This window comes from Amblyomma maculatum, chromosome 4 (assembly GCF_055883805.1).
Source record: "Amblyomma maculatum isolate TAMU_Amacu chromosome 4, ASM5588380v1, whole genome shotgun sequence".
NCBI classification, from domain to species: domain Eukaryota; kingdom Metazoa; phylum Arthropoda; class Arachnida; order Ixodida; family Ixodidae; genus Amblyomma; species Amblyomma maculatum.
In genome coordinates, this window is record NC_139347.1 from 161,435,660 (window position 1) to 161,461,197 (window position 25,538).

At 43.6% G+C, this 25,538-nt stretch overlaps 1 protein-coding gene across 2 annotated transcripts in view; it reads right to left on the bottom strand.

Moving 5' to 3' along the window:
• The window catches only part of LOC146193373 (MAM and LDL-receptor class A domain-containing protein 1-like), a 241,331-nt gene that overhangs the window by 189,265 nt on the left and 26,528 nt on the right, over nt 1-25,538 (bottom strand). For both annotated transcript variants that reach the window (XM_084602734.1, XM_084602733.1), the window contains exons 5-8: nt 23,652-23,795; nt 19,625-19,789; nt 11,597-11,703; nt 5,067-5,163 (exon numbers count right to left, since the gene is read on the bottom strand). In XM_084602734.1, coding sequence (XP_084458860.1) covers nt 5,067-5,163; nt 11,597-11,703; nt 19,625-19,789; nt 23,652-23,795 — 513 coding nt within the window. The remainder of the gene's footprint in view (nt 1-5,066; nt 5,164-11,596; nt 11,704-19,624; nt 19,790-23,651; nt 23,796-25,538) is intronic.

The following is a 25,538-nucleotide window of genomic DNA, read 5'->3' on the forward strand; positions in this document are numbered from 1 at the left end:
TGCACTTTGATAGACGTTCTGAAGTACGTGATGTAGTGATAAATAGGTTCTGTGCCGCACACCGCTTGCACCGCGCCGTGGCAACGCCGGCATCAACACGGAAGAAGGAAATGGACTGGCGTGATTGTTTGCAAATGTGAGTACACTGCTTGAAATTATTTTTATTTAATATTGCTATTGAATGAATATATGCTTGTTAATGCTGTTGCGTGTGGTCTCAAAATTCCTTCGTAATACAAGCTACGAACTCGACCTAGCCTGCTTTATTGTGAGGGCGAGCCAGTCACTCTTCGGAACAAGAAGCGTGAACGTTTGGGCGAGTTGGTCAGACATACTTGACATGAACGGCGCGGCAGAAAGATTTGGCGCTTGTCCGTGTGTGTTCTCTGTCTTCGTCTCTTCCTGCCGCGCCGTTCAAGTCAACTCTTCAAAAGCCGTCGCTTTTATATGTATGCTCGTTCCTAACGCGAAGCCGTTGTACGATATAAGTAGTGTTCTGAAACTTAATCGGAACCGTCATGGAAAATTTAGCCGCCTCTACCGGTTCCGATAGAGTTGCAGAATACTGTATAATGTTATGGCGTATATTTCTAGATATAGTTGTAGCTGCAGTGTATTAGATGCCCGACCGGCTTCGCGATTGTGATCAGCACCCCTAACGAGTTTTCAATCTTTTTAAAAGCGCCTATTTTTTCTAACTGTGAGTGCATTAATACGATGAGTACAACCAGCGCGCAAGAAACAGGTTGTTGCTGTGGCGCATATCTCACAGTGGTCGCTGCATTTAGTTTTGGTGCTTGTATGCTTGAACAAAAATAATCTAAATCATGGCTGACGCCAAGGTACAAACTCATGTGGTACTACTGTAGTAGAATGACGATTAGAAAGAATTATTTTAGTGACCACATGTAGTAAAATGTGCATGTCAAGATTAATTGCTTTCAATACTACATGTCTTGTATTTTTGACGAATTATATGAATCTTAGTGTTCACAACAGAGGCAGAAATGAGCTTTCAGTGGGCTGTTGCATTCTTTGGTACTTTGTGTCGTGGCTTTTCATGGAAGCGTTCAAATGATGTAGTAGTAAACAGTTTCAAACGAGAAATGAAAAAGTCATTTTACCTTCCTTAATTTTATGTCCGCTATGGTTCGAGGAAATTTGACTTTAAAGGCCTTTATTTGGGTAGAGTTAGTTGGTTGCCTTACACATTGTACACACATTTCTCAATACACCAGCAGTGAAATTAGTTTTGTGCTATTGCTAGTATTTCGGAAGAAAAAAGTTTGACCGACATCACGGCATAAGCAGCTCTTCTCTGCATGCACATTTTTTGCAACTCTTATATCACCTAGGATTGAGATATGCAGGCCCTGATAAACATATTTTATGTGCTCAGAGTAAAAAGAAGAAAAAGTGCAGAATGTTAATCATATTTCTGATTGCGTGCGAAAGTCACGACTTAGAAAAAAAATTAAGAGGTGCCACAAATCTGAAAGGAGGCTGTTTTAATTATTTTTTCACTGCGGCTGTAAGGCAAACCTACATAAGAATTGCAGAATATACAACCACTTAGATGGTAAAATGCTTACAATTTTTTTTTTTCATATATGGAATGCGACACATTAAACACGGTCCCAAATTTGGCGCATTCAAGCATAGTAGTCTTATTCAGTAATCAAAGGAAGAAACACCGTTTCTAATTTTTCATATAATTTAAGAATGAAGTTTCTAGGAGGAGATGAAAATGAATATGAGGCAATATGTTGCATTGTACTGTTTCCAGCCATGTTATCAAAGCTGAAACTTTTTATTTTTTTTTTCTCATTGGGAGAACGGCCTAAACTAATGGCACAAAAGCAGCAAATAGGCTCCCCGCTCCTCAAAACATTGCCCATAAGCTAACCCTGTGATCTTGGCCATAAAGGAAAAGCATGCCTGATCACGTTATTGTGAGCCAATGCTGATCTGTGACGTACGCAGGGTGTGGCGGCATCACTATCCGTGAGTGTGCTTAGACGCTCGTAGCACCGCCTTAGGAATTCAGTTGGAAATGACAGTTTCCAGTATTTTTTTTTTTTTGCAGTGCATCAACGATGGCCTTCGCATCCCCAGCTCCTTGCTTTGTCTTTTTGCTGTTGACATACTTGCTTTATTTTTCTTTTGTAATAGGCGTTTATTCATAAAATACATGTTGGGATCTTTTTGCCCCTATTAGGTAAATTTATTTGTTTCTTCGTAGCTTTGCTAGAGCAGTCATTTCCACATTATTTATTAGTTTACTGTTCAGTTTTGCAAGTCAGAAGTCATACTAGATAAGGAAATCAGGTGCTGTTGCTTGAGAAATTTGAACAGAGCTTAAACAGAATGGGAACGTGTGAGACATCCGACAAGGTTATGTTGGAGTGATTTAAAAATATTCGCTTTGAAATCACATCATACACACCTTTTTTTTTGCTCAAGAATGCACTTAGCTATGCTAAATGATAAAACTTGCCATAGTTGCAGTCTGAAGGTTGGAAATTTCAAAACAGTTCTGTTTATGCATTCATATGGGTGTCACTTTAAGCTGCTGCTTGCTCCCACAAATGGCTTGTACCGCTGCATACTGCTTATGTAACAATCCGACAATTGCTCATAATGATGTAATTATATATGCAATCTCCTCACAGTACAGGTCTCAGTCTTAACATAAGGGTAAAATTTTATCAAAGGGCATTGTGTTCGCTACTTATGCACCTCCATTCAAACACTTGCAATGATGCTTGAGAAGCTGCATGTTTCACCTTTGATAACATTGTTGGAAATAGAATAATGCAATGTGTTCTCTTAAACTCTTTTTTTTTCATCACCTCCAAGAGTAATTTATGGGCTGATGAGGTGGTTTTTCTTTGAGTTTTGAAGGAATATACTTTGTTCAAACATGCCATAATTGGGAAAACGTGTTTTCATTTTATTCATAAGAGAAACATTCCTACTCCTTTTAAGCGCCAATTTTCTTATATATTCTGTACCTTTAAAGTAGGTGCACCTCACACTCGTGGAGAAAAAATAGGCTCTTTTGAATCATGACTTTTATCTTTAGGGAAACTGGAAAGGCTCTCCTATACAAACGAGAAGCACGCCATGCAGGCTGGTTACTTTTGGCAAACAGTACATTGCATTGAGGCTGAGGTCCAGTACTTTCTTAATTATGCTTTGAGCACTCGTCTTAAAGCTGTTTGCCCAGAATCCTTATGATTGTAGCTACTGAATATATAGCTGTGTCTCTTTTCATTACCAGGAAAGGAGTTGTGTGCTCGGTCTCACTTGTCGGTTTTTCTCTCTTTATGTACCCAGTAACCTGAGCACTTCAGACTGGCCGATGCCTGGAGCCTACCTGCTGCTCACCTACTTCCCACAGCACAAACGAGGAACACACTAAATCATCTACCAGCAAGCCCACTGCAGTGCCCTTCTGCAAGCCATCACCACATTCTATGACATGTTCAGGGATGCATGATTAAGTACACATCCTAAGCATAGCTAAAAATGGTGGTATGAATGAATAGCTGCCTTAGTATGGTTGCTTTATTTCTTCTTTGAAATCTTTGTTTTACTAATGGTGTAGTCGGTGAAAAAAATCTCACTGAAGAAAACTTGTTTGCATTGTTGTGAATAGCGAAACCAAACCTCGTACCATGTATGATGTATCTGAAAGTTACGGTTTTGTGTTTTCTCTGTGAATGGTGCAGCATGTTTCTTCCACCAACTGCTAAATATGAGGGTTTGAAATGTACAGGTGCCAGAAAAACACAGTGGGTCATGCCTCTTGTGTTTGAAATTATCTCATGAGTCTTGTTCCACAAAACTTGGTTCCACATATGAATGCTTCAATGGCATGTGCTGAAGTATGTGTAAGCTTATCCATGAGTTGGAAATGAAGCTTGAATTATTTTAAGTATTGTGAACAGTAATACAAAGCGATTTCATTTTGTATTTGTTAGGGTACACGTGCGACTACTTCATGACAATGCCGCTTCACCTCAAAAATGGCCTGTCTTCTATGCTGTCCAGGGAAATAAAGTAAGTTTATTTTCTTGCATAGCATAGAAAACAGGCATGGGAATGGCATCCAAGCTGTGGTGCACATTATGAATAAAAAAAGACCATTTTCACAAAATGCAATGTAACTAACTGTAACTAAATATACCGGCACTAACTGAGTTGCACGTAGTGTCGGCAACCAAGATCACATCAAAAACTAAAGTGAAAGCCACCAGACGCTCACTGGTCAATACTCATGAAGAACCCACAAGAAATGCGCACATTAAGTGCCAACCAGAAACACGGTGGCCAATTTGTTTTAGACAAACAGTAAGAGCTCAAGAGAAAATTCATTTGAAACTCAGAAGATACTTTGGTGTCTCCATTGTGAAAGAGCAACATACTCTCATCAGACACACACATAAAATTTTTATAAGGATGACTTCTTCCGAAGATTTTAACATTTCCTTACTTCTTGGACCAAGTTCATGAATGAGCTTGATCGGAATTCCATCTATTCCACCTATTCCTGCGGATGGGTTTTTAGGAATATTGTTTTCTGCCTTTTTCCAGTTTAGATTGGTCAGTTCTAAGCTGCTTTGTATTCTTCTATCTTGTGTTCCGGATTTGCAGACATTACCCTATCGTCGCTCTTAAATGGCTTGGATATAACTGATTTAACGGCTATAACGCTAAATTTGAACGCTGGCGCCGTCTTGCGGCGGCTAGAGTGACTACCGCGGGGGAAAGCCAGTTTTAAAGGGAACGGTGGGAGATCGCTCCCCACAGCCTGTACGGGCAAAGGAATAAGTGTTTTTTTAAACATGATGTAGCATTCACATCAAGTATTCCCCTGCAAAGCGTGTATTGTTAAACTCTTCAGAATGTTCTCACTATATTGCTGCACATAACCGTTATGTTATGTATTCCACCTGGTGGCCCAATCTGAACGAATTCATCTGCGAGTTCCATGACGAGCATGGAGAACTGCGCGAACGCAAGTGGTTGTATATTCTATTGTTTGAGGTGATAAATCTTACCTCTATACCCCGTGCACTCCTGGAGCTGGATGGCATCAATGGCGATGAATGGATTTGCGATATGTTTCTCCCGTTTTAGGCTGCAGGCGAACTCAATCTGCGCATATATATAGGAGTCGAATGTACAAGTCAGAGTTTGCAAAATGTTCCAAAATTTCCCAACAGACATGTAAGTCAAGGAGGCGTAAATGATCCGACTCCGTTGGAATGCAGACATTTTCGAAATGAAAAAAAAAGAAAAATAGGCGTATTACGTCACAAGGGTAGTTGAACACAAAGCATCGCACAGGCTGGTAAAACAAAAGAGCACGCATCGATTTGTTCCGTATGCTTGTACATAGGGCTTCCAATCTGTGGCTTATAATTAAAGTTTAGAGCGCATAGCATTGCCGTCTTCCTAACTTCCAGCAAACAGAGAAGTGGAGCACTCTATATTTAGGTTTGCGCGTCTGCTTTCTTGTGCATTCTTTTGCTTCTGAATAGGACATCAAAAAGTCCACTGTATCACAATCATATCTCCTTCAAGAATTGAAGTATGGCAAAGTCTGGAGAAAGATATTTTCAATACGTCACGTGTGAACGTGTACCTCGCCAGAGGTGCCACCCTATCGTCGCAAAGATGTTTTACACCATTCGGCCATCTATGTTTCTTTCCTAATAACTCCTGTCTATTGCTTTTAGGGACAACCGGTTTCTTGCCTTCACTACCAAACGTTTACACCTAATTTATTGGTAGTAATTCATCTTGACTGGGGGTGCGGTAACAAAATACTGAAAAGATATAGCATAAGATAGAAGCGCAACCTTCCATGCACATTACATGTTCATTCCGTACCAATCTCTTTTTGATTTCGACCAGAATGTAACATGTGCGTTTTACCTGACCAACACTGCATGCATGCTGCCTCTTGACGTCACATCTGTAATTTTTCATTGCATATACCGCTGTATCATTATGAATACAATATCAACCCCATATTTTCTCGATCCCCTTTCTGCCTCAAAAGCGAGTGCTGCCAGCGCAGGTCTGTTATGTATTGTTCTACTGAGGAATAGTGGTAAGCTGCTATTTGTTATCTGAGTATGTATGCAAAATCTCCCCTCTTTCCGGTCCTTATTTTCCTGTATAATAATGCGAAACGATTTCTTGCCTCCCAAAGCTAAACAAACAAAAACAAATTCATAACAGTGATAAGAAGAAAAGTAAAGCAAAGTAAATTTAAGAAATGAAACGCAGAACGAGCTCATTACCAAACTAAGGGCTGAAGTCGCAATGCTTTACATTTTTGCACTTAAGGATACTTAATTGCACCTGAGTAATTTTTCTTCTGCGGTCTGCGCCTCGTTGAAAACCGACCTTATGTGCACTAGTATTATTACAATAGTAGTATTAGTATTCCTTTTTTTGTCATCTCATCGCTGCCTACCGCAGATTTGGGTTGCCTTCCGCAACTGCCCAACGTCCATGTTCTTTCCAACATATTTGTTTTTAGCACAACGTTCAGTTTTCCCTGCTTAGACTGTGTCCTGCTTGGCATTTTTTCGCATAGTTTTATAGGAAGGGAACATCATCAACAAACCTGCTTTCAGTAAGGTGTTTTTTGTTTGCTGTCAACAAAATTTTGCTCCCAGTCAAGATATCCGCATATCTGCTTAAAGATCTTCAAGGGCCCTCTACTGCCAAAAGGCCCTTATTTAGTTTGATGTTCTGAACTTGTCTGTTGAGGGTTGGGATGACCTTTCAACCGCTACAGTTGCTTTCCGGTGCTTTTACATTTGGCACTTCTACCCATCGCTTCCTGAACTGTTTCGTAACTTCGGAATATCTGGCTGAGGGGAATGCATTCTCTTGGACTAGCAGCACATTTTTATGGGTTTGCTTAAAGTTCACCTCAATTTTATTTCTTCTCATTGCCTCTGTCACTGTCGTGTACTGTAGAGTAAGCTTCACAAAATTCAGGCTATTACTTTCATTGAATAAATTAAAAGGTCGTCCTAATTATAATAGCATTTACTTCGCCAAACACCTTGAAGACAATGGACAATCAGCTAACTGGGGTGGAAGATGTCAGGTCTTGGACGACCCCATTATTGAAGATTAAGAAAATATTACGCTCCTCGGTGATTCGGTGAAGCTTGTATTCAGGGTGGCCTGTGTTCCTACTACAGTCACCTTACGCTCCTTCAAGATACGTGCATTTATGAGAACCCTGGTAGCTAATTCACGTATTCATTTGCGTTTGAAGCATTCTTTATTTACTCTTTCGGTGCAGCGAGATTTTCAATCCCTCTGCAATCTACACCCTACATCCGTCATCTTTATATTGATTACCTTGATTACTGCAAACATTTGTAAAGAGTTCTTAAGCAACCTGACTACTTTGCCCATATTGGAAATGGTAATAAAATTATCCTCATTGTATCTAAGGGCATTCTTTTATTTTTCCCTCTGCCTGATTTCCTGTCGAATGCTTTTAGGCTACTACTCTTCTATAGGCACGGCATTATTCCCTGCTTATTTAACTCAAACTTTAATTGCACATCTTTTTGTGTGGAAACTGAAGATACTCTATGAACTGTTTATGCGAATTGTCTAACATTCCCATGAGTAACAATATCATTCTTGCCCTCGTTTTTATGTGTCGTTTGTCTTATCGCATCGATTAGTTAGAACTACCATCGAAAATCATTAGGATGAGTTTTTAAAATATTTAGTGGACAACTATTTAGTATTATATTTATGTTCTGAACAAATTCACTTGAATGGTCTAATCTTTTATTGAGCAGAAGAATCTCGTGTTTTAAGTTCTTCCTGCGCGCGCACCAAGCACCAAAAACTGCACTAGAAAACCATTGCGACGCATCTTTGGCAATAGTGGAAACCTTCAAGTCTGCTGAATATAATATGCGGATATACGCAGTGCTTTGGAAAATTCTTACGATGTGAAACAATAACTCTTATAAAAATTTCCGCAAATGGGTTATCTCAATCCCCACTTTTCTCACTCTTTAACATCGATAAGCTTACAACTTATGTTTGTACAGAAAGCTTGTTTCCCTTGGTTAAATTGGAATATTTATTCAGCACCAACATCCTGAAACCCTACACTTACCCTCTTACCGCTAAGACTTTGATGGATTTTTTTTTAGTTTTTTCTTCCATGTCGTCATTAATTATAAGGCACTCCTTGACGCCGGCATTGTTCAATCTCTACATTCCGGCCAACCATGCACCTCCACGTTGTGCCCGATGCAAATATCAGCGTACAATATCAAATATATTTCATTTTAATATCGCCATTCTGGAAATTTGAAGGTCGACTTCAGTTCAAAATATACATGCTAGTAGGATCTAGCACATGCAAAACAAGCTACTTGAGGAAGCTTGACTATTTAGGCAATGCGGCTTGATGCAGGCGCGCAAGCTAGAGTCACTTTCAATTCGTACCCCGTTCTATTGAAAAAAGACAACTGCAAGGCGCTCTCTATCTTTACTTTGTTTTTCTTGTTATCAGATATTCTTGAACTACCTCAGTCCTCCTAATGTAACGAAGCCCTATTCTATATAATCAGTCCTCTAGTTGAAAAAATATTATTTCTTAGCTAGCACACGGGTTAAACTTTTGTCATTATGCGTAGCCAACTTCAGTTTCCTATATGGAAATCTGCGCGGAGTCTGATATCCCTAGCACCTTGTGGTGGGCCACAGATATTACCGCTGACTCGTTCAGTTGCTGCGCAACCGCCGAAGATTGAGAGCCACGGGTTTACTGGGACATTATATAAGAGGTCATATAGGGAGGGAATATTGCACCAGTATGGTTTGTTTAATCATCAGAGGGGATGTGCTTTTGGTCGTGTCCACATAACCATTCTGCACGGCAAGACTGCTAGTGCAATAGCATCAATACAAAAATTTTCTTTTTTTTTTATCCGCGTAAACGTTGCGTGTATTACGAAAACGAAGCGCTTTTCACTTTTACGTGATACGGATTGTCCACCACAGCGCCTACACTGTTTCCAATACTGAATGCAATGTGCAAGAAACCTACTACATGATAACTTGTTGTTCTAGGTATCGCTATTTAACAATGCCGACTCGGAAGTACTTTGTTTTGCACTGAAGTTTGTCACACCTTATACTAGTGTCTGTGAAAGGAATGCGGATTATAATTCAATAGCAGAACCATGCTGTCCAAGCACATTTACCACCAACGTAATGAAAGAGGCGACAGAAACTTTGTTTCCACATGTTTCGTTGGTGTTGTGGTGGACTGAAGCAACGTCTTTTACCCCAACCTTCTTCTTCAATTTTTCTTGGCAAATAGTAATCGGAAGCGCTCCGTTCATTTTTAAAGCCCATTAATTCAGAATTTCTATCCGTGTTAGTACAGTGCGAATATAAGGCATACTATAGATTTAGCAGGAAACCCACGCCGCCGACACGTCACACAAGCGAAAGTTTGTTCAAAGATATTTATGATACGTTTTAATAGCCAGTAGAGACGTGTGGGAAATGAGGTATACCTGTTCGATTAATGGAAATCAGTGCAGATACGTCCAACCCAAAAGCGACTACGATAAATGATATAAACAGCGCGAACACGAAAACAAGGGACAAGAAACACGAAAGCCACAGTACATGCGCTGTACATGTGTATAAATAAGAGACTACAGGAACACTGTAACAACTTGGAAATTGGAAAGGACAAAACGTTTCTAGTATCCCATTGCCAGTCATGTGAAATAATGAAGAAGGAGAGGAAGAAATGCACTCCTAAGTTTGACAGTGTTAAGATTTTATATCGCCACAAAGAGAAGATAACGAGAGAGATAGTGGAAGCGTATTTTATTTCAACGGACAATAAGTGTATCAGCAAGACGTCTCTTGCTCTTTCAAGGAAAGAAGTGTCTTTTTTAAGTGATTTTTTAAAGTAATTTTTATGCAGCAGGTGAACCCAGGGGTTTTTCACGAGACTGTTTCGTTTTCTTCATGTTTGTTTTTCTGGGCCTTGCAGTAAACGGCTTAGGCTTAGTTGTGAGTCAGCGAATGTACTGTGGCTTTCGTGTTTCTTGTCCCTTGTCTTCGTGTTCGCGCTGTTTATATCAATAATGAATAAGTACCAACTCGCCCAACAAAGTATCTTGGTATACGATAAATGAGGCAAAAACGAGATTAAGGAAAATAAATGCTAAAAGTGGTAAACTAGGGTAAGCAAAATAACAAGTAGACCATTATTGACGTGGTCACAAGGAGAGCACGAAAGCGATAAAAGCATTCGGGACAAGGGGAATTAAAAATCATAAAGAGGGCAGTTGGAAGGTATGAAATAGTGAAATAATAATGGTGCAATAAACAATAAATAGACACATTGTAGACACTGCATGTTCAGAGTAATTGGCATCCATGAATTCCAGCTGCTTCTCAGATATCAGATGAATGGGGTGCTTATTGATTGACCATTCGCATAATATAGTTCATGAAATTGTCGACGAAAATCATAAAACTTTCGGAGTCCATTACGCCAAGGCTCAGTCCAACTTAATAAGCTGTGTTTCGTGCCACCAACTATAGAGTCAACACAACACCGCATCCAATACTCCTCCTAATAATTTCAAGTGGTTAACGGGACCGACAATAAGGCAAGCGGATTCTAATGGCAACCAGTATTGAAAGTGGATTTTTATTTTCAACTATAAAAACGATTCTCTACTTATTGACACACTTTAGTTTATAATTTTTATGCAAAATAATAAACGCAAGTCTTCGGGATTTATGATTTTACCCTTCAAGGTTTAGTATAACAGGAACAGTATACATGTTTTTAGAGAGCATGGTAGTCACTTTTTATATTGCAGAGCTATAATCTAACGATTCAACGTTTGTGCTTAAGCTAACTGTCGGCAACGGCCATCAGTAAAAATTTAAGCGCGAAATAACTGCCACCCTTCAAAAAAAACATTTACATTCAAATCACTCTACGCACTACCATCGAGGAGGAGCTATCCGGCGAGTTTTGAATTCTTACTTGCAAAAGAATGCATTGTTGGCTAAGTATATGTTCTAACAAGAGTAGTGAAAACTGTTATATTGAACCAATTTGAAAATGGAAACAACATGAATGATGACATTGTCAGGTAATTCAAACAAGGCGTCAACGACATCACAAACTAAGAGATCACCGCAGAAACGGCATTGGGAGAATGCGAACGAATTAGCGTCGTCGCGAAGTTGGTGACTCTATAGTAGACGCCTTTCTACATCAACGTGCTTCCACATGATACCACTCAAGGATGGGATTCAGCCATTTTTGCCTTATGACCGATAACTCACATGCGCCATGACTCGTTGATGATGCAGTCCTTATTTATACCATGAATTCTAACTCAGCCGGTCAGTAACTGGTGACTTGCACCAACTTCCGGTGGCACATTTTGCGGGTATACTTCCGGCGACAACTTCGGCTGCTAATGTATTCGCATCAATAAACCGGGAGAAAACCATCGATGTACTCTACACAAGATTTTACCTGGAAGTCCTCCTCCGCTTTGAACGCCACGTCCACAGGTGTCCAAGCGCCTCTGACCAACTGCCTGGACGGGCCATCCCAGAGCGTTTCAAACAATTGTGAGCCTCCTGAAAGGTATCCCAAGACGAGTGCATATTTAGCGGATGATGACTGAAATTAATTTTACTCGAAAACTTAAGCCTAGTTTGGTCCGAATATGCCCTTTACGAACAGTACCTTTATATAAACTGCAATCAAAAATGCCGCGTGTGATGGAGCACCCGGCATTTCACATTTTCGGAACGTACATAACAGCCGCGTCTCGCCGGCCTTGGTGTCTACAACCTCCTAGGCGCTAAAGCTGCTGCTTGCTAAAAGTAGGTTACCTGCAGAATCTAGGTCCAAGTAAGAAAGTAAGATCTCAGGCTTATAGTCTCCTTGGCTGTAGCGCTCTGCACCCTGCCCCGGTGAGCACGATTTGCTGCCGAACACTACGCAAGTAGGACAGTTCCTATGCGCCTGAGCCGAATTTGCGAAACACTCGCAGAGCTCCGTCGCTGATTCCGCCTCTTGTTCTACAGGGACTCGATTCTTGGCAATTGAAAGTCTCAAACGCCGTCCTGCGTTCATACAAGTGGTGTCTGACGAGTGGCAACGAGGAACGCCGGCGTATGCTCGTTAACGTTGTGGCTAAGGTGGTGTAGGTTTCTCAGGCACCACCCCACACTTTTATGCCTTGGGTTTTTGCGCACAAATTGCACGATGTACGCATTTTAAACCTTTAGCTAGGTGGTCGCCGACTGGCGGCTGCACGAGTCCAGCGCGCATTATATTTGCTAAGATATTCAATATTCTTGGAAATTGCGCCTTTTTGAGATGCTTCGCCTCTTTTTTTTCCTCTTCGTCAGACGTTGCTGACGGCCATTCTGGAGTCAAAATACAGCTTCTTCGACAACATCGTCTGTCTGCAGTGTCTGCCAGCGTGCGCTGCATGATGGGATTGCGCCACGATCCACAATCGGTCTGTAAGCCCCACACTCGTGCCGTGTTTGTTCCCAGTAGAAATTACGGCATAAACAAGTGCGCATAAAACTTCCCGAAGGCCGTCATCCGAAGACATCATTAATTTAATGCGCCATTATGGAGCGGATGCTCGCGCACCAATTTGTCGTTTTTGACGTCAGCGTTTGTGTCACCCAACTGAATTAAAGTGTATATGGAAAATAATACTGGAATAGGGAAAACAAGATTCGTCTATTGAGCTGCTTAGGAAAGCACACATCCTAACTCTCGAAAGCAGAGCCAAATTAGCGCATTCGAAGTTCATGTGCCAGATAATCGACAAACAGATAATCAATGATCCTTCAAGGGACATAATATGACCCAACATTCACAAGCACCTCACGAACAACCATTCCGTACCCAGCGCTTGAAAATTTCATATTGCCTACTGTCCATGAAAAAGCGGAATAGCTTAGATTATATCCATCAATCTTTAACAGTTCATCAATATTTCTCTTTGTTTCATTGCTTGTGTATCAGTTATAGAAAACTTCATTGTAAAAACCAATGTCGTGTTACTGTTTCGTCAGAGCTGGTCTATGCTAATTTTGTCTTCCCTTTTTACTTCAAAATGTATAAATAATATGAACATGTCTATTGTTAACTCTTTCTCCCTTTCCGCACTTTATACTCTGTTAGCCCAAAAATTATAAGCAGCTGTTAGCATTAACATGTTACCAAACCTCCAAAATTAGAGTGTAAATATTGTTACGGACGACATCAAGGAAGAAGGAGCAGGCAGTGGCGCGGACAGGAGCGCTCGTGCTAGGCCCGGCAACATTTTCATTAAACGTCATCTCACTGTCATCGACCATCTCTCTGTCCTGTGATCTCCTGTTTTCATCTGCTTGCCGTATCGTAACGTTGGAGGTGCTGGTACTTCATCACCCCCCCCCCCCCCCCATCCTGGTCCGGAGCATCAGCGCCCTGCGACTTCTTGCGTCATCGGCGAAAGGTTAGGAGGTACTGCATGGCTGTTCCCCAGCCTGCCGGACCCAGCAAGACCTTGCCGTTCCTCCGCCCCGTCCCCCCCGCCCCGATCACAAGACACGACGAAGGAGCGACTGACCCGAGACGCCACACATGACCACAAGTCACAAGGAGAGACCCGAATGACCTAATGTGACCCCAATGACCTGATGTGCTGACCAAGGACCCTACGACCCAAGACACCGCTACACTTCAAGACATTCTCCCCTGCCTATGCTATGCGGTGCGTGCCTTGACCTCCGCCATCGAGTCGTGGCAACTTGTGGCCCGAGAGTGTCCTGCCAAGGTTCATCGAGAATCATCGTGCCGGCAAGCCATTCTATTCGTCCTTCTTCCTCTTCTTTTTCAAGCATCTAGACACGCCCATCATCATGCCATGGAATCATCAACATCGTGCATTTTCTCGTCCACGATCGGGACGATCGCTCGGTGGCCCCGGGTCATGTTACGGACGACATCAAGGAAGAAGAAGCGGGCAGTGGCGCGGACAGGAGCGCTCGCGCTAGGCCCGGCAACATTTTCATTAAACGTCATCTCACTGTCATCGACCATCTCTCTGTCCTGCGTTCTCCTGTTTTCATCAGCTTGCCGTATCGCAACAATATTACTTGATATTCCTATATGTCCCTTCCTTCCATAAATACGGATGAGATTGGCAGTACTTAGAAATTAATAAATAAGCAATAAGAAATATTGTTACCAGGAACCGCATGACCAAAGTACGTGATGTGCTCACAGACAAAGACGTCGACCGAGGAACGCGAGCACGATGAAGCGTTCAGAAAGACGACGACGCTGACAGAATGGATGCTGCACGGCTACTGAAGTCTTTGCGTTGAGTTCAGCCCATCGAACCGCCAGTTATATTAAGTACATCCCCGTAACAACTTGGTGGAGGTCGCGGGTTCGACACAATCTGACGCTGGATCTCCGCAATGACCATCACCTAGGAACCATCACGATGACAACCGACGCGGCTCCATCTACCTCCGAAACTTCAACTGTCGTCGTAGTCCACCCCGTGGCCCTGGCCCATTCTGCGTTACAGATGAGGTCGATCTCGAGGACTGGCTTTCGACTGTCCAGTCGCTCTTCTCCCCCGCCAGCCCGCCGTTCCCGTTCACCTCCTCCTAGCCGCAGTTCCTCACCGTCCTCTGCCGGCCGCTTCATGGGAAACTAGACAGTGCAGCTCCCGGAGGTGACGCTGCATTGGTACCCCGACCTGGAAATCCTCTACTGCCCATTTCGTTGCCCTGCAACCTCATCTCCCTGTTCGTGAGTGGTGTTCCCATCTCTGCCCTCATTGACACTGGTGCCCAAGTCTCCATCATAAGCTCATCGTTTTGCCGCCACCTCAAGAAAGTACAGACCCTCGCCGCTTTGCCCACCGTTCGTGTTGCCGATGGCGGTAGTGTTGCGGTCACTGGCCTATGCACAGCCCGAATCACACTTGCCGACCATCACATCCCTGTTTTGTTCACCGTCCTCAACCAGTGCCCTCACAATGCGATCCTCGGCCTTGAATTTTAACGGCCCACTCTGCCCTTATCGACTGCTCCAGCGGCCTTCTTCGTTTGGACCTACCTGTCTGCTCAGAACATCCTCAATCTAAACCCCGCCTTCGCTCCACCCAGTTGGCTCGCCTGCCCCCTGACGCCACTGTTTACCTACCTCTGTCACCTTTCCCACGTATGCCTGATGGTGCCTATCTTTTCCTATCACCGAAGTCTTTCTTGACCATGACGTCGTTCTTCCTCATCTCATCGTACGCGGTACCTAGAACAGCACCTACCTTCCTATCGTGAACTTCAGTCTGTAGCCCCAAGGTCTCCCCGGAGGAATTTCTCTTTTTACCTTGTCCCCTCTCACAGACCACCATTTGTGCACTCACTCCTGGCCACCTTCAAGCGTTAACCGGCTTCCGCGAATAGACGATCCTTGGATTGTTTACATGGAGCCCGCTACGTTTTCTCCATCAACATTCGTAGCGGCTACTTGCAAATCTTTGTTGACGAACAAGACCGCGAGAAGACAGCTTTTGTCACACTCAAAGCACTTTACCAATTAAGGTTCTGCCCTTTGGACTTTGCAACGCCCCTGACACGTTTGAACGATGATGGACTCCTTACTCCGCGGCTTGAAATGGACGGCTTGTCTATGTTACTTGGATGACGAGATTGTCTTGTCGCCCTTGTTCCAAAGCCACTTTCGTCGCCTTTCTTCTATCTTGCCAGTTTTCCGCCGTGCCGGACTTCAACTGAACTCAAAGAAGTGGAGTTTTGGCCACCGCGAACTTATTGTGCTTGGCCATTTAGTGAATGCCACCGGCGTGCAACCCGATCCCGAAAACGTTCGCGCTGTCAGTGCTTTTCCATCTCCCCGTTCACCTCGTGTTGTCCGCAGCTTTATAGGACTGTGATCTTATTTTCGCTGGTTCGTCCCAAACTTCGCCGCCGTTGCCCGTCCTCTCACCAATCTGCTGAAGAAAGGCGTTCCTTTCTCTTGGGGACCAGAGCAGCCTAACGCATTCTCCACCCCCATCGCTGTTCTCACCAATCCTCCTGTGTTGGTCCATTTCAACCCGCCTGCCGCGACGGAATTTCGTACAGACGCCAGTGGCCACAGGATTGGTGTCATTTTTGCACAGTGACAATGCGGCCACACTGCGTGATTGCCTACGCCAGTCGTCTCCTGTCATCAGCGGAACAAAACTATTCTATTACGGAACGGGTGTGCCTGGCTCTCGTTTTGGCCATTGGGAAATTCCGACCCTACTTGTTGGCCGACCCATCGCTGTTATAACCGATCATCACGTCTTCTGTTGGCTATTTTCCTTCAAGGATCCTGCTGGCCGCTTCGGCGGCTTGGCACTGAGCCTGCATGAGTATAACTTTTCCGTTGTATACAAATCCAGTCGGCTCCCCTATGATTCAGACTGCCTGTCCCGTTATCCGGTCGATCCCCCTTCCCTACTGACCATGCGTCGGACCCTTGTGCCTTCTCTATATCCGACTTTTCTCACATAGCCGACGAACAGCGCTTGGACCCTACCTCCAGTTCTCTTATCGACCGCATGCGCACAAACAGCCGTGACTCTTCCCTCGCCCTGTTCTTCCTTCATGGGAACACGCTCTACCGCGCCAACATAAGACCTGAAGGCGCTAAGCATTTGCTGGTCGTTCCATAACAACTACGCTCTGCCGTTCTCGAACAAATTCATGACGCCCCTACAGCTGGTCATCTTGACCTTTCACGCACGTACGACCACGTGCGCCGGCGTTTCTTCTGGCCTGGACTCTACCACTCCGTCCAACGTTATGTAGCCGCTTGCGACCTCTGTCAACGCAGAAAGAAACCCCCTGTGCTACCACCTGGCCACCTGCAGCCGAATGCTATACCGACTGACCTGCTTTCTCGTGTTGGCCTTGACCTCCTAGGGGCCTTCCCCGAGTCCTTGTCAGGAAACAAATGGATCGCTGTGGCCACCGATTATGCCACGCGGTGCGTGATCACTCGCGCCATTCTAACTAGCTGCGCCACAGACGTTGCTGACTACCTATTGTACGACGTCATACTTCACCATGGTCCTCCCCGTAAACTACTTACCGACCGTGACCGCTGTTTTCTTTCGGAGTTGTTAGGAAATACTTTGTTCTTGCTCCGTTCGGCACAAGTTCACCTCTGCGTATCATCCTCTGACGAACTGCCTTACGGGACGTCTTAACTGCACACTCACCAACATGCTCGCCATGTATGTATCCGACAGTCATCGCGACTGGTACATTAGGCTGCCATTTGCCACCTTTGCATATAACTCTTCGCGTCATGACACTGCTGGGTACTCTCCATTCTGTATTCTCTTTGGAAGAAACTCCTTACTGCCCTTCGACACTTTGCTTCCAACCGCTGGCCCCGTCACAACCCATGCCCGCGATATTATCGCCCGAGCCGACGCTGCTCGCGAGATTGCGCGTCGCAATCTCCTGATCTCTCAAGAAGTTCAAAAACGCCGCTACGCGACGCTCACCATCGCGATGTTCACTGTCCTCCCGGATCTCTGCTGTTGTTCTGGCTTGCGTGCCGTCGTGTGGGGTTGTGTGAAAAACTTTTGCCCCACTACACAGGTCCTATCCGTGTACTACGCCCTGTGACCGACGTGACCTATGAGATTGCACCGCTCCGCCCAAAGTTACCGGCTGTACACTCACTTTCGAAATCTAACAGGTCGCCCGCCTGATGCCATATTGCTCCCCCTCCACACCGCACGCCTAATACGCACCGGGACGTTGCCTTTTTCCGAGGGGGATAGTGTTATGGGGAAACGCGCGACAAAAGCGATGTGCTCACAGACAAACTCGACGACGAAGCGTTCAGAAAGACGACGCTGCACTACTCAAGTCTTTCCGTCGAGTTCAGCCCAGCACAGTGCCAGTTACATTAAGTACATCACCGTAACAATATTTCCACCTGTTTCTTTTATGAAAAATTCAGACAGTTACCGGGAGTTTTTTTTTTACTATTTACATATCGTTGTTTTAAACCCTGCGAGAGATACGTCAGTGCGATCTGTTTAGGTGGATTTTATAGCAAGGCGGACATTATCTGCGGGCTAGAGCTCAATAACTACGCAATTATTTACAAAAGTATCGAAAGAACCTCTTTCTTCCTTATTTTATGCGACAAGATTATATCCGGAAATGAAAACCGATGAAATAAAAGCAGAGCCTAGTTTTTAAACTTCCTTTATCGGCGATACAGTTGGAAATATCTAATGTCAAAAATACGTATCTTAAGCTCGTTTTAAAGCTTTCTATAACTGCATCGCTGGACATGAGACTGTCGCGGAAGTAAAGCTCAATGCATCTAAGGCATTAAAAAATGGAAAGTGACGTCATTTAAACATGTGTACATCATGATAAGCAGCTTAACGAGCTACAACATGAATACTTTTGATGGCAATAATTCGGACAGCATTGCTAAAAATGAAAATTAAAACGTTTGAGATCACTGTGACCACATGCATCAGAGAAATGCGTAAGCAGTGCTTCACAGTAATCTCCATGTGGCATACCTCCATTAGACCAACAACCAGGTTTTTGAACCAACGCGCGTGCTCTCCCATCGCGCCCAGACATGCCGTGCCACCGGCTCTCCATGACGCCACCGTTGATAGGGGCAGTCCATGGCGTCTCGCGGTTGCTAGGATGCCATGGTGCCGCCAATGGTCATGGCAACGTCATCGAGGTGACGCCACCGAAAATCAAACTTAAGAACTTTCATTACTGAATTTAAGGTAGTTGCTTAATTCTTGAGTTCTATCACATACCGTAGCGGACAGAAGATTATGAACCACGATTTGGTCGTCGAAGTCTTGTGACGCAAAACATAAGGCATGCTTGTTGCAGACGGTTGTAATATTTACTTTTGTCTTTGGACGTGAGGGTAGCAAACATATTTATTTTATTTAGAAGACGGGACAGAAGTGAAGCGTGGTCCATTTTATTCTGTCCGCGACGTACATATGTCCGCTTGCACAGACTGCATTGACGTATCTTACAAGGGCCTAGAAAAACGGCATATAAACAGTTGAAGAACACACCATGAACACATCCTTGTAACTGAGTAGAAGGTTATTCTACTTATGGTTTGATTTTGGTTGTGTGGGGTTTATCGTCCCAAAGCGACTCGGGAAATGAGAGACGCCATAGTGGAAGACTTCTGACATTTCGACCACCTGGGGTTATTTAACGTACACTGACATCGCACAGCACATGTGTGACTTGCTTGCCACCCCTTCGAAAAGCGGCCATCGAGGCCGGGATTCGATTCTGCATTCTTGAGCACAGCTTTCGGTCACCGTAACCACTGTACCATCCCGGCAGCGGGGCTCATTCTACTTATGGTCGCTCAGAGAGGTTAAAAATGAAGACACGTCCAATGTAGGACACTATATATTGAATTTTAGAGCTGATTTTGTAATTAGATGACTTGACATACCCTTTAGAGAGGCGGTAATGAAGTAGGCCTGGATTGGCGCCTGCTGAGTCCATGGAATGAAGTAATGAAAGTGGAGGCACTGGACTTCCGGTCGTCCTGAGATTTTCGGCGATCTGAGGACTCCTCTGCCAAATTCATCCTGCAGTCCCAGGTAGGCCATGCCACCTACGATGAAAAGGGACGCATTCGCTTTGGGTATGCGTGTTTCGAGCAAACAGTGATGACCTGGGTGGTTTCCTTGCTTACTTGCGAGGAACATGGGCAGCAGTGCAACGATAGTTGTGGGCACTCCTAAGTTTTTTCGTACGTGCAGAGATTTCCGGCAGCTATTTTGTAGCGAGAGCTACACTGCGGCAGGTTTTCAAGCCGTCGGCGTATGACCGTAGCACTGTTGCACCGTGGAAGAACAAGAAGGGGAAGAAAAAGTAAAAGAGAAGGAAAAATAGGAAGGAAAAGAGAAAGAAAAAAAAGAGAAAGTAAAAGATAAAGAAAATGGAAAAGAAAAAGAGAAAGGCAAAGAAAAAGAAAATAGAAAGGAAAAGAAGTAGAAGTAGAAGAAGAACACAAGGAAGTAGAAGAACGCCCGGTCACCCGCAGCTAATGTTTTCGCTCCACATTTGGTTAGCAGCGTTCAACCCTTGGCCTTTTTTTATCTTCCTCGTTGATGTGGACTAGGAACAGGCTGCCGGTTATATGGAAAATATATTAACGGTAAGGGGCACAACAAAAGCGAATACTCAAATAAGTAGACATTGTACTTCTGGAATTCGTGACATCTTTCTCATTGCGTCATCGGCGCATAGAATTCTGGCCTGGTGTCTAGGCCGAAGCTAAATCACTAAACAGATATATTCACCACAATAGATAGAAATTAACATGTCTGGCAGAGTTGAGCTCAAGTTTACAAAGCACCTAGAGTAAAATGCTTTTATTTTAAAATGGTGTAGAAACCTAACTTTGATATTCTGAACATAATAAACAGCTGACGACAGGCAAGAATGCAACTGTATGGCAAACATGTTTATCTAGTGGAATGAGGGCCAGTAGATAAGTGCCACCAGGGGGAAGCGTTAGCGAGAATGAGAATAAAGCGCGCTACATTTTGTAGTTAAGCTCAACTGATGTATAGCATCCAACCAGCAGGTGTCAAGAGGGAAGCATATAGTAGTTTTATCGTGTCTACAATGGACAAAGCAGCTAGAATTTGAAAAGAAAGCAAAAGCATATAGTAGTTTTATCGTGTCTACAATGGACAAAGCAGCTAGAATTTGAAAAGAGAGCAAAAGTTATGAAGCTCAGTTGGAAACAGCTTAGAACGTTAGAGAAGTGCTAGTGATCGCGGTTGCAGAACGATAGAGAAAAAAGCTTATGTGGGACACTTAATGTCTGCCTTTAAGGGCCTGACGCGGTAGCGTAGGTGACGTGCCGGAATGTAATGCCAAAGCCACTTAGACTGGACAAGGCCTGCGCGCTCCTCCTCTCCACAGGGGTCTACGTCACACTAGTTGCCCGACCGCGAACGGTAGTAGGAGTTCTGTGCAGCGCAGGGGGAGGCAACGCATACAGGTGCGTCGCACCTGGAAAGCAGCACAGGTGGATCTTTCCGCTCTATCTCCCTATGGTTAAGTTAGGCAGCGAACGTGCTGGCATTTCCCTTTTGCGACGTCTCGGTTTTGGAGCGTCAGGACGTCAAACTGGATTACTTTGGCTTTATTGTGCGCGTTGATACCATAATAAACGTGGTGCTGAAGACAAGCACCCACTTTTTACAACCGCCACGACATGGGACGATAGTGTGTGCCTGGATTACGACGGGAGCCCAAAAATCATTAGCGTTTGGTTTTCCCAGCAATGAAGCTCACAGAAAAGCTTGGAGCTCCTAGCAATGTTTTTGCTACAACCGTATACATTCCAAGCTAAATAAATTAAATTTAACCCCTTTCGATAGATTTATCTTAGGCACGCACCATAAAACCCAACACAACAAAAACCTTTTGCAAATTTAAAAGTTGTTGGATAGTGGATTCGAGAGGATGATATTATATTTAAGGGTCGTCATGCTCGTATTCGCACTCAATTTTCACGAGCAAGACTTTGTCACCAAGCTATCATATCCTAATAAACAAATGGGAAGAATCATGTCGCTCAAGCGCGGTATCAGTGCCTTGGAAGTTCCCTAATAGGTCATCGTACATTTCTTCTACTCCTTCTTTTACAAGGTCCCTGGAAGAAAGAGGGCGCGTCGGGAAAATGACACCATCAAGGAAGCCCTTAATGATTCCTGCAGAGGCAAGTGGAGACGAAAAATGCAAAAATTCGCTAAGCTAGTAAATGTTTGCGACACCAAGTTTTCGACATTCACTGGAAACGAAAAGTAAACTCTTCGGGAAGGGAGCTGTCATCAGTTTGGAAAAATTAAACAATTGAAATATTTTAATGAAAAGCACCGAGCAAAATAATGTTCATTATGGCTTCATGCTACTGTTTTGTATGGCTTCATGAGTCTTGTTTATTTCGATATTTAACAAGGCATCCGCTTTCGAAGTTCCCAGAAAATAACATACGCCCCCTTAAAAAGCAGGGAAATGCATTTGCACATTGATCTCATATATTATTGTGCTATATGTTGTCTAGGAAATAATGCTTGTGTTATTGTGATCTGCAGTGAACTCCAGAGCAGTAATGAAACTATAAAAACTAATCGCTTAGCTGCAATAGGAAGTTTATCGATCGCGAGGACTACGAAAGAAAGCACGAATTATAAATGAACGCGGAAAATACATAGAGAAACTATGCAAGTGGTTAAAAACAAAACATTCTTCAGTCGCCCATTTATGCTTATTGGCTCTTTGCTATAGCCATTGGGCCTCAGATAGTACAATAATGCGCTGAAAACTGCCGGCGAACCCTCCCAGCCGCGAGCGGAGGCGAGCGGCGGACGGGAAACAAGCGTGACGTCATGGAGCAAGCGGAGAGGCCTTGAGTAGTCTAGGTGGCATTGGTAATGCCCTGCAGTAACCTCGCTGTATGAAAGTGCCGGCATGGCCTAGAAGTAGCTTGCCTGACTCGGCGTCAAAGGGCTCTGGAAGGTTGATTGTTCTTCCAGCTTCCCACCTCAATAGAGCGATCCGAGTTGACCACTCCTCTCAATCTTCCGATATCATGTCATGCTGTTAAGCCGCAGATTCCATCGAATAATATTTGCTCGTCCATGTCAGCTGCCAGCTGCCCCCTGCCAGCTCTCTATGCCAGAGGTGGTGCGCGCATAACGGCGACACCGACACCATCGACGAATTTTCTGGCTAACGAGGTCTTTACCGCCGTCACGTCAAAATGGAAGTTATGGTCAATTTTCTTCAAAAACAAGAAGATGGATTGACATCGGCAGGCGGAGCACGTGCACGATACGGTCAATTGGAGTATAAAAAAAGTGGTCTTCATCTTGCAATAAATACAATTTGAATGAGGCGATGATGACAGAGGTGCTGGTTTTTAGGATTTGGTACCAGCCCACCATTTAAAAGCAAATGTATAAGGCTAGGCCACGAGCAGTGAAATTGGCTTTTCTGAAATAATTACTGCAGAATGGCTGCTTAGATGTTTGGGGATGAGGACTGTTTATTAGAGAAAATCTTCATTACCTTAGCGAAACAGCTGTATACCAATAGTAAAATTTCAGCCAGACAGATATTGTCGGTAAAATTAACAAAAAGTTCACATCGTCAGTGCATTGTCGACCCTGGAACGTCAATGAATATGATACAGAGTACTGGCTAGCTGTAATAATTGGTTTGAGTAAAAAAGTTGCTGTAATATGACTGCCTTGCTCCGAGCAGCCAACTACTCCTAATTAATTATAGCAATATGTGCTGGTGCCATAACAAGATGTATAACTTTATGTAGCTATGTGCAGAATGAAGGAAATCATGATTCCCCGGTCTTCACACAAGAGTTGATTTTTATATAAATGAATTAAACGTGAGAAACAATGCTTCGTCTCGAATGAGCGAGGGACCTATGTACTCACCATATGCTGTACCAGTAGAGTAGTCATCTTCAAAGAAGTTTTCTCTGTGCTTGCTTCCTTCGAGCTTCCACTCATTCTTTCCTATCCCGAAGCTGTAGCCACAACTGTCGCCCCAGTCAAAATCACAAGAACCGTTTTTCGCTTCTGTCGAAGGAAAGAGTGGGGTGACAGGTCAAAAGGAACAATCGGGAACGATGCATATACGTAGTGAGTAGTGTGACAGACTGAACTCGAGAAGCATGTCCGCATTATTAATGCGTGCCGCGTTATGCTGAGCTGCAATCTTGACGTTCGCTATTGTTACCTGCTAAATAAAGAATGCGCACTGTTTACTCAGGTGCCTTGCAGAGGTTTCAATTCTACTTTGACTGACACGCGACAGAAATCAAGAACGCAATGAGACATTGTTTTCAAAAATTTAGGTCTATATTCAGACCGTTTCATTTACAGCAAAATGTATTATCAGAGACACGGGTTATGAATGTTTCACGCAGTTGAACACTATGCTAGCTTTTCAGTTATTTTCTCCCTAACACTGTTAGTTATCCGGCTAAGTGTGCTAAACTTCCAACCTCTACCCCTTTTGTCGGAGCCAGCATCACAGCGAAAAACGTTCGCAAGGAACGCTGAAGGTGCGAATCCAGCCATGCTTTTCCAGGTAGCAGCTTACAGCGCTGTAACAGTGGCGCAGTAGGGAGCATAGAGAACTCGCCAGTGGGGTGGTTATCAAATATCACGGGATTTTGTTTTTGATAAATAGATCATGGTAATTAAGCTTATCTCGCAGGAGCAAATAATTCAAGCCACCTGGGGGACACTAAAAAACTTTCGTTTATCTACCAGAGTAAACCCCTTCGAATGCCAACGTCATCGTATGTTACCGCCAAATATAAGCAGAAAGCTGGTAAGAAATGAGTGAACCACCAAAATGACATATAATGGCATTGCTTCTCAATCCGCAGTGATATAGAGGCGATATTTGATGGCATCTTTTTTTTGCATCATGGTTTAGGTCTGACCGCTACTCTGCTTGAATTCTTTGGTCAAACCTCTTGATGCTGCGTACCAAAGGGCGAGTCCCGACTAAATTACATAGTAGGCAGAGTGAAAATATACTCTAAAAATCTTCGTTGATTTAAGCTAGCAAGAATGCTTTCGTATGTTCAACACTTTACTCTATTTATCTGGCATAAGTGCATACCATACATCGTGCCTCAAGCTAACAATATAACAATAGGTGAACAGCAATATTACCCTTCATTATAAGTTTCAGCTGCGTCGGATATGTGAAAGCGCAGAATAGTATGCAGTGTGCCCCTGCAGGCGGATTATGATTGCCAATTTCGAGCTATTTCGGAAATAAATAAAAGTTTTGCTGGCGTAAAATTTAATTTATTAATGCGAGCTAGTGTAATTAGGCTGCAGAAAACAAGAAACGGGCATTGATTTTGCATAACGATTTGAAGTGGTCCACTGGTGATTATTTTCCGCAATTCCGTAATTCAACAAGAACTGGACCGTCATAAAAAATGAAATGGGTAAATCGAAAAGCTAAGGAGCACCAGGCATTGAAGTCTTATTAGCAGGGCTCAGGGCTGAGCGAAGTGAAAATTGCGGCCGTTAAAGACAACGCAAGACAAGGAGACGTGTAGTAATTCTAGTCGAAATAGAAAATAGGCTAACGCCCCTTGATGGCTCTATTGTTTCCAAATTGCCCCCGAAAATTGCAGTGAAATACGTTAACGACGCCCTGGTTATTGTAGCAATCTGACAGATCTAAATAAGGTGACACAATTCATGATTGTGAATAGTCGGCTCAATAAAAGTCAGCACATTTTATAACCAACCCTGCAACCTTATATCAACTTTTGAATTCGCCTAGCCGAA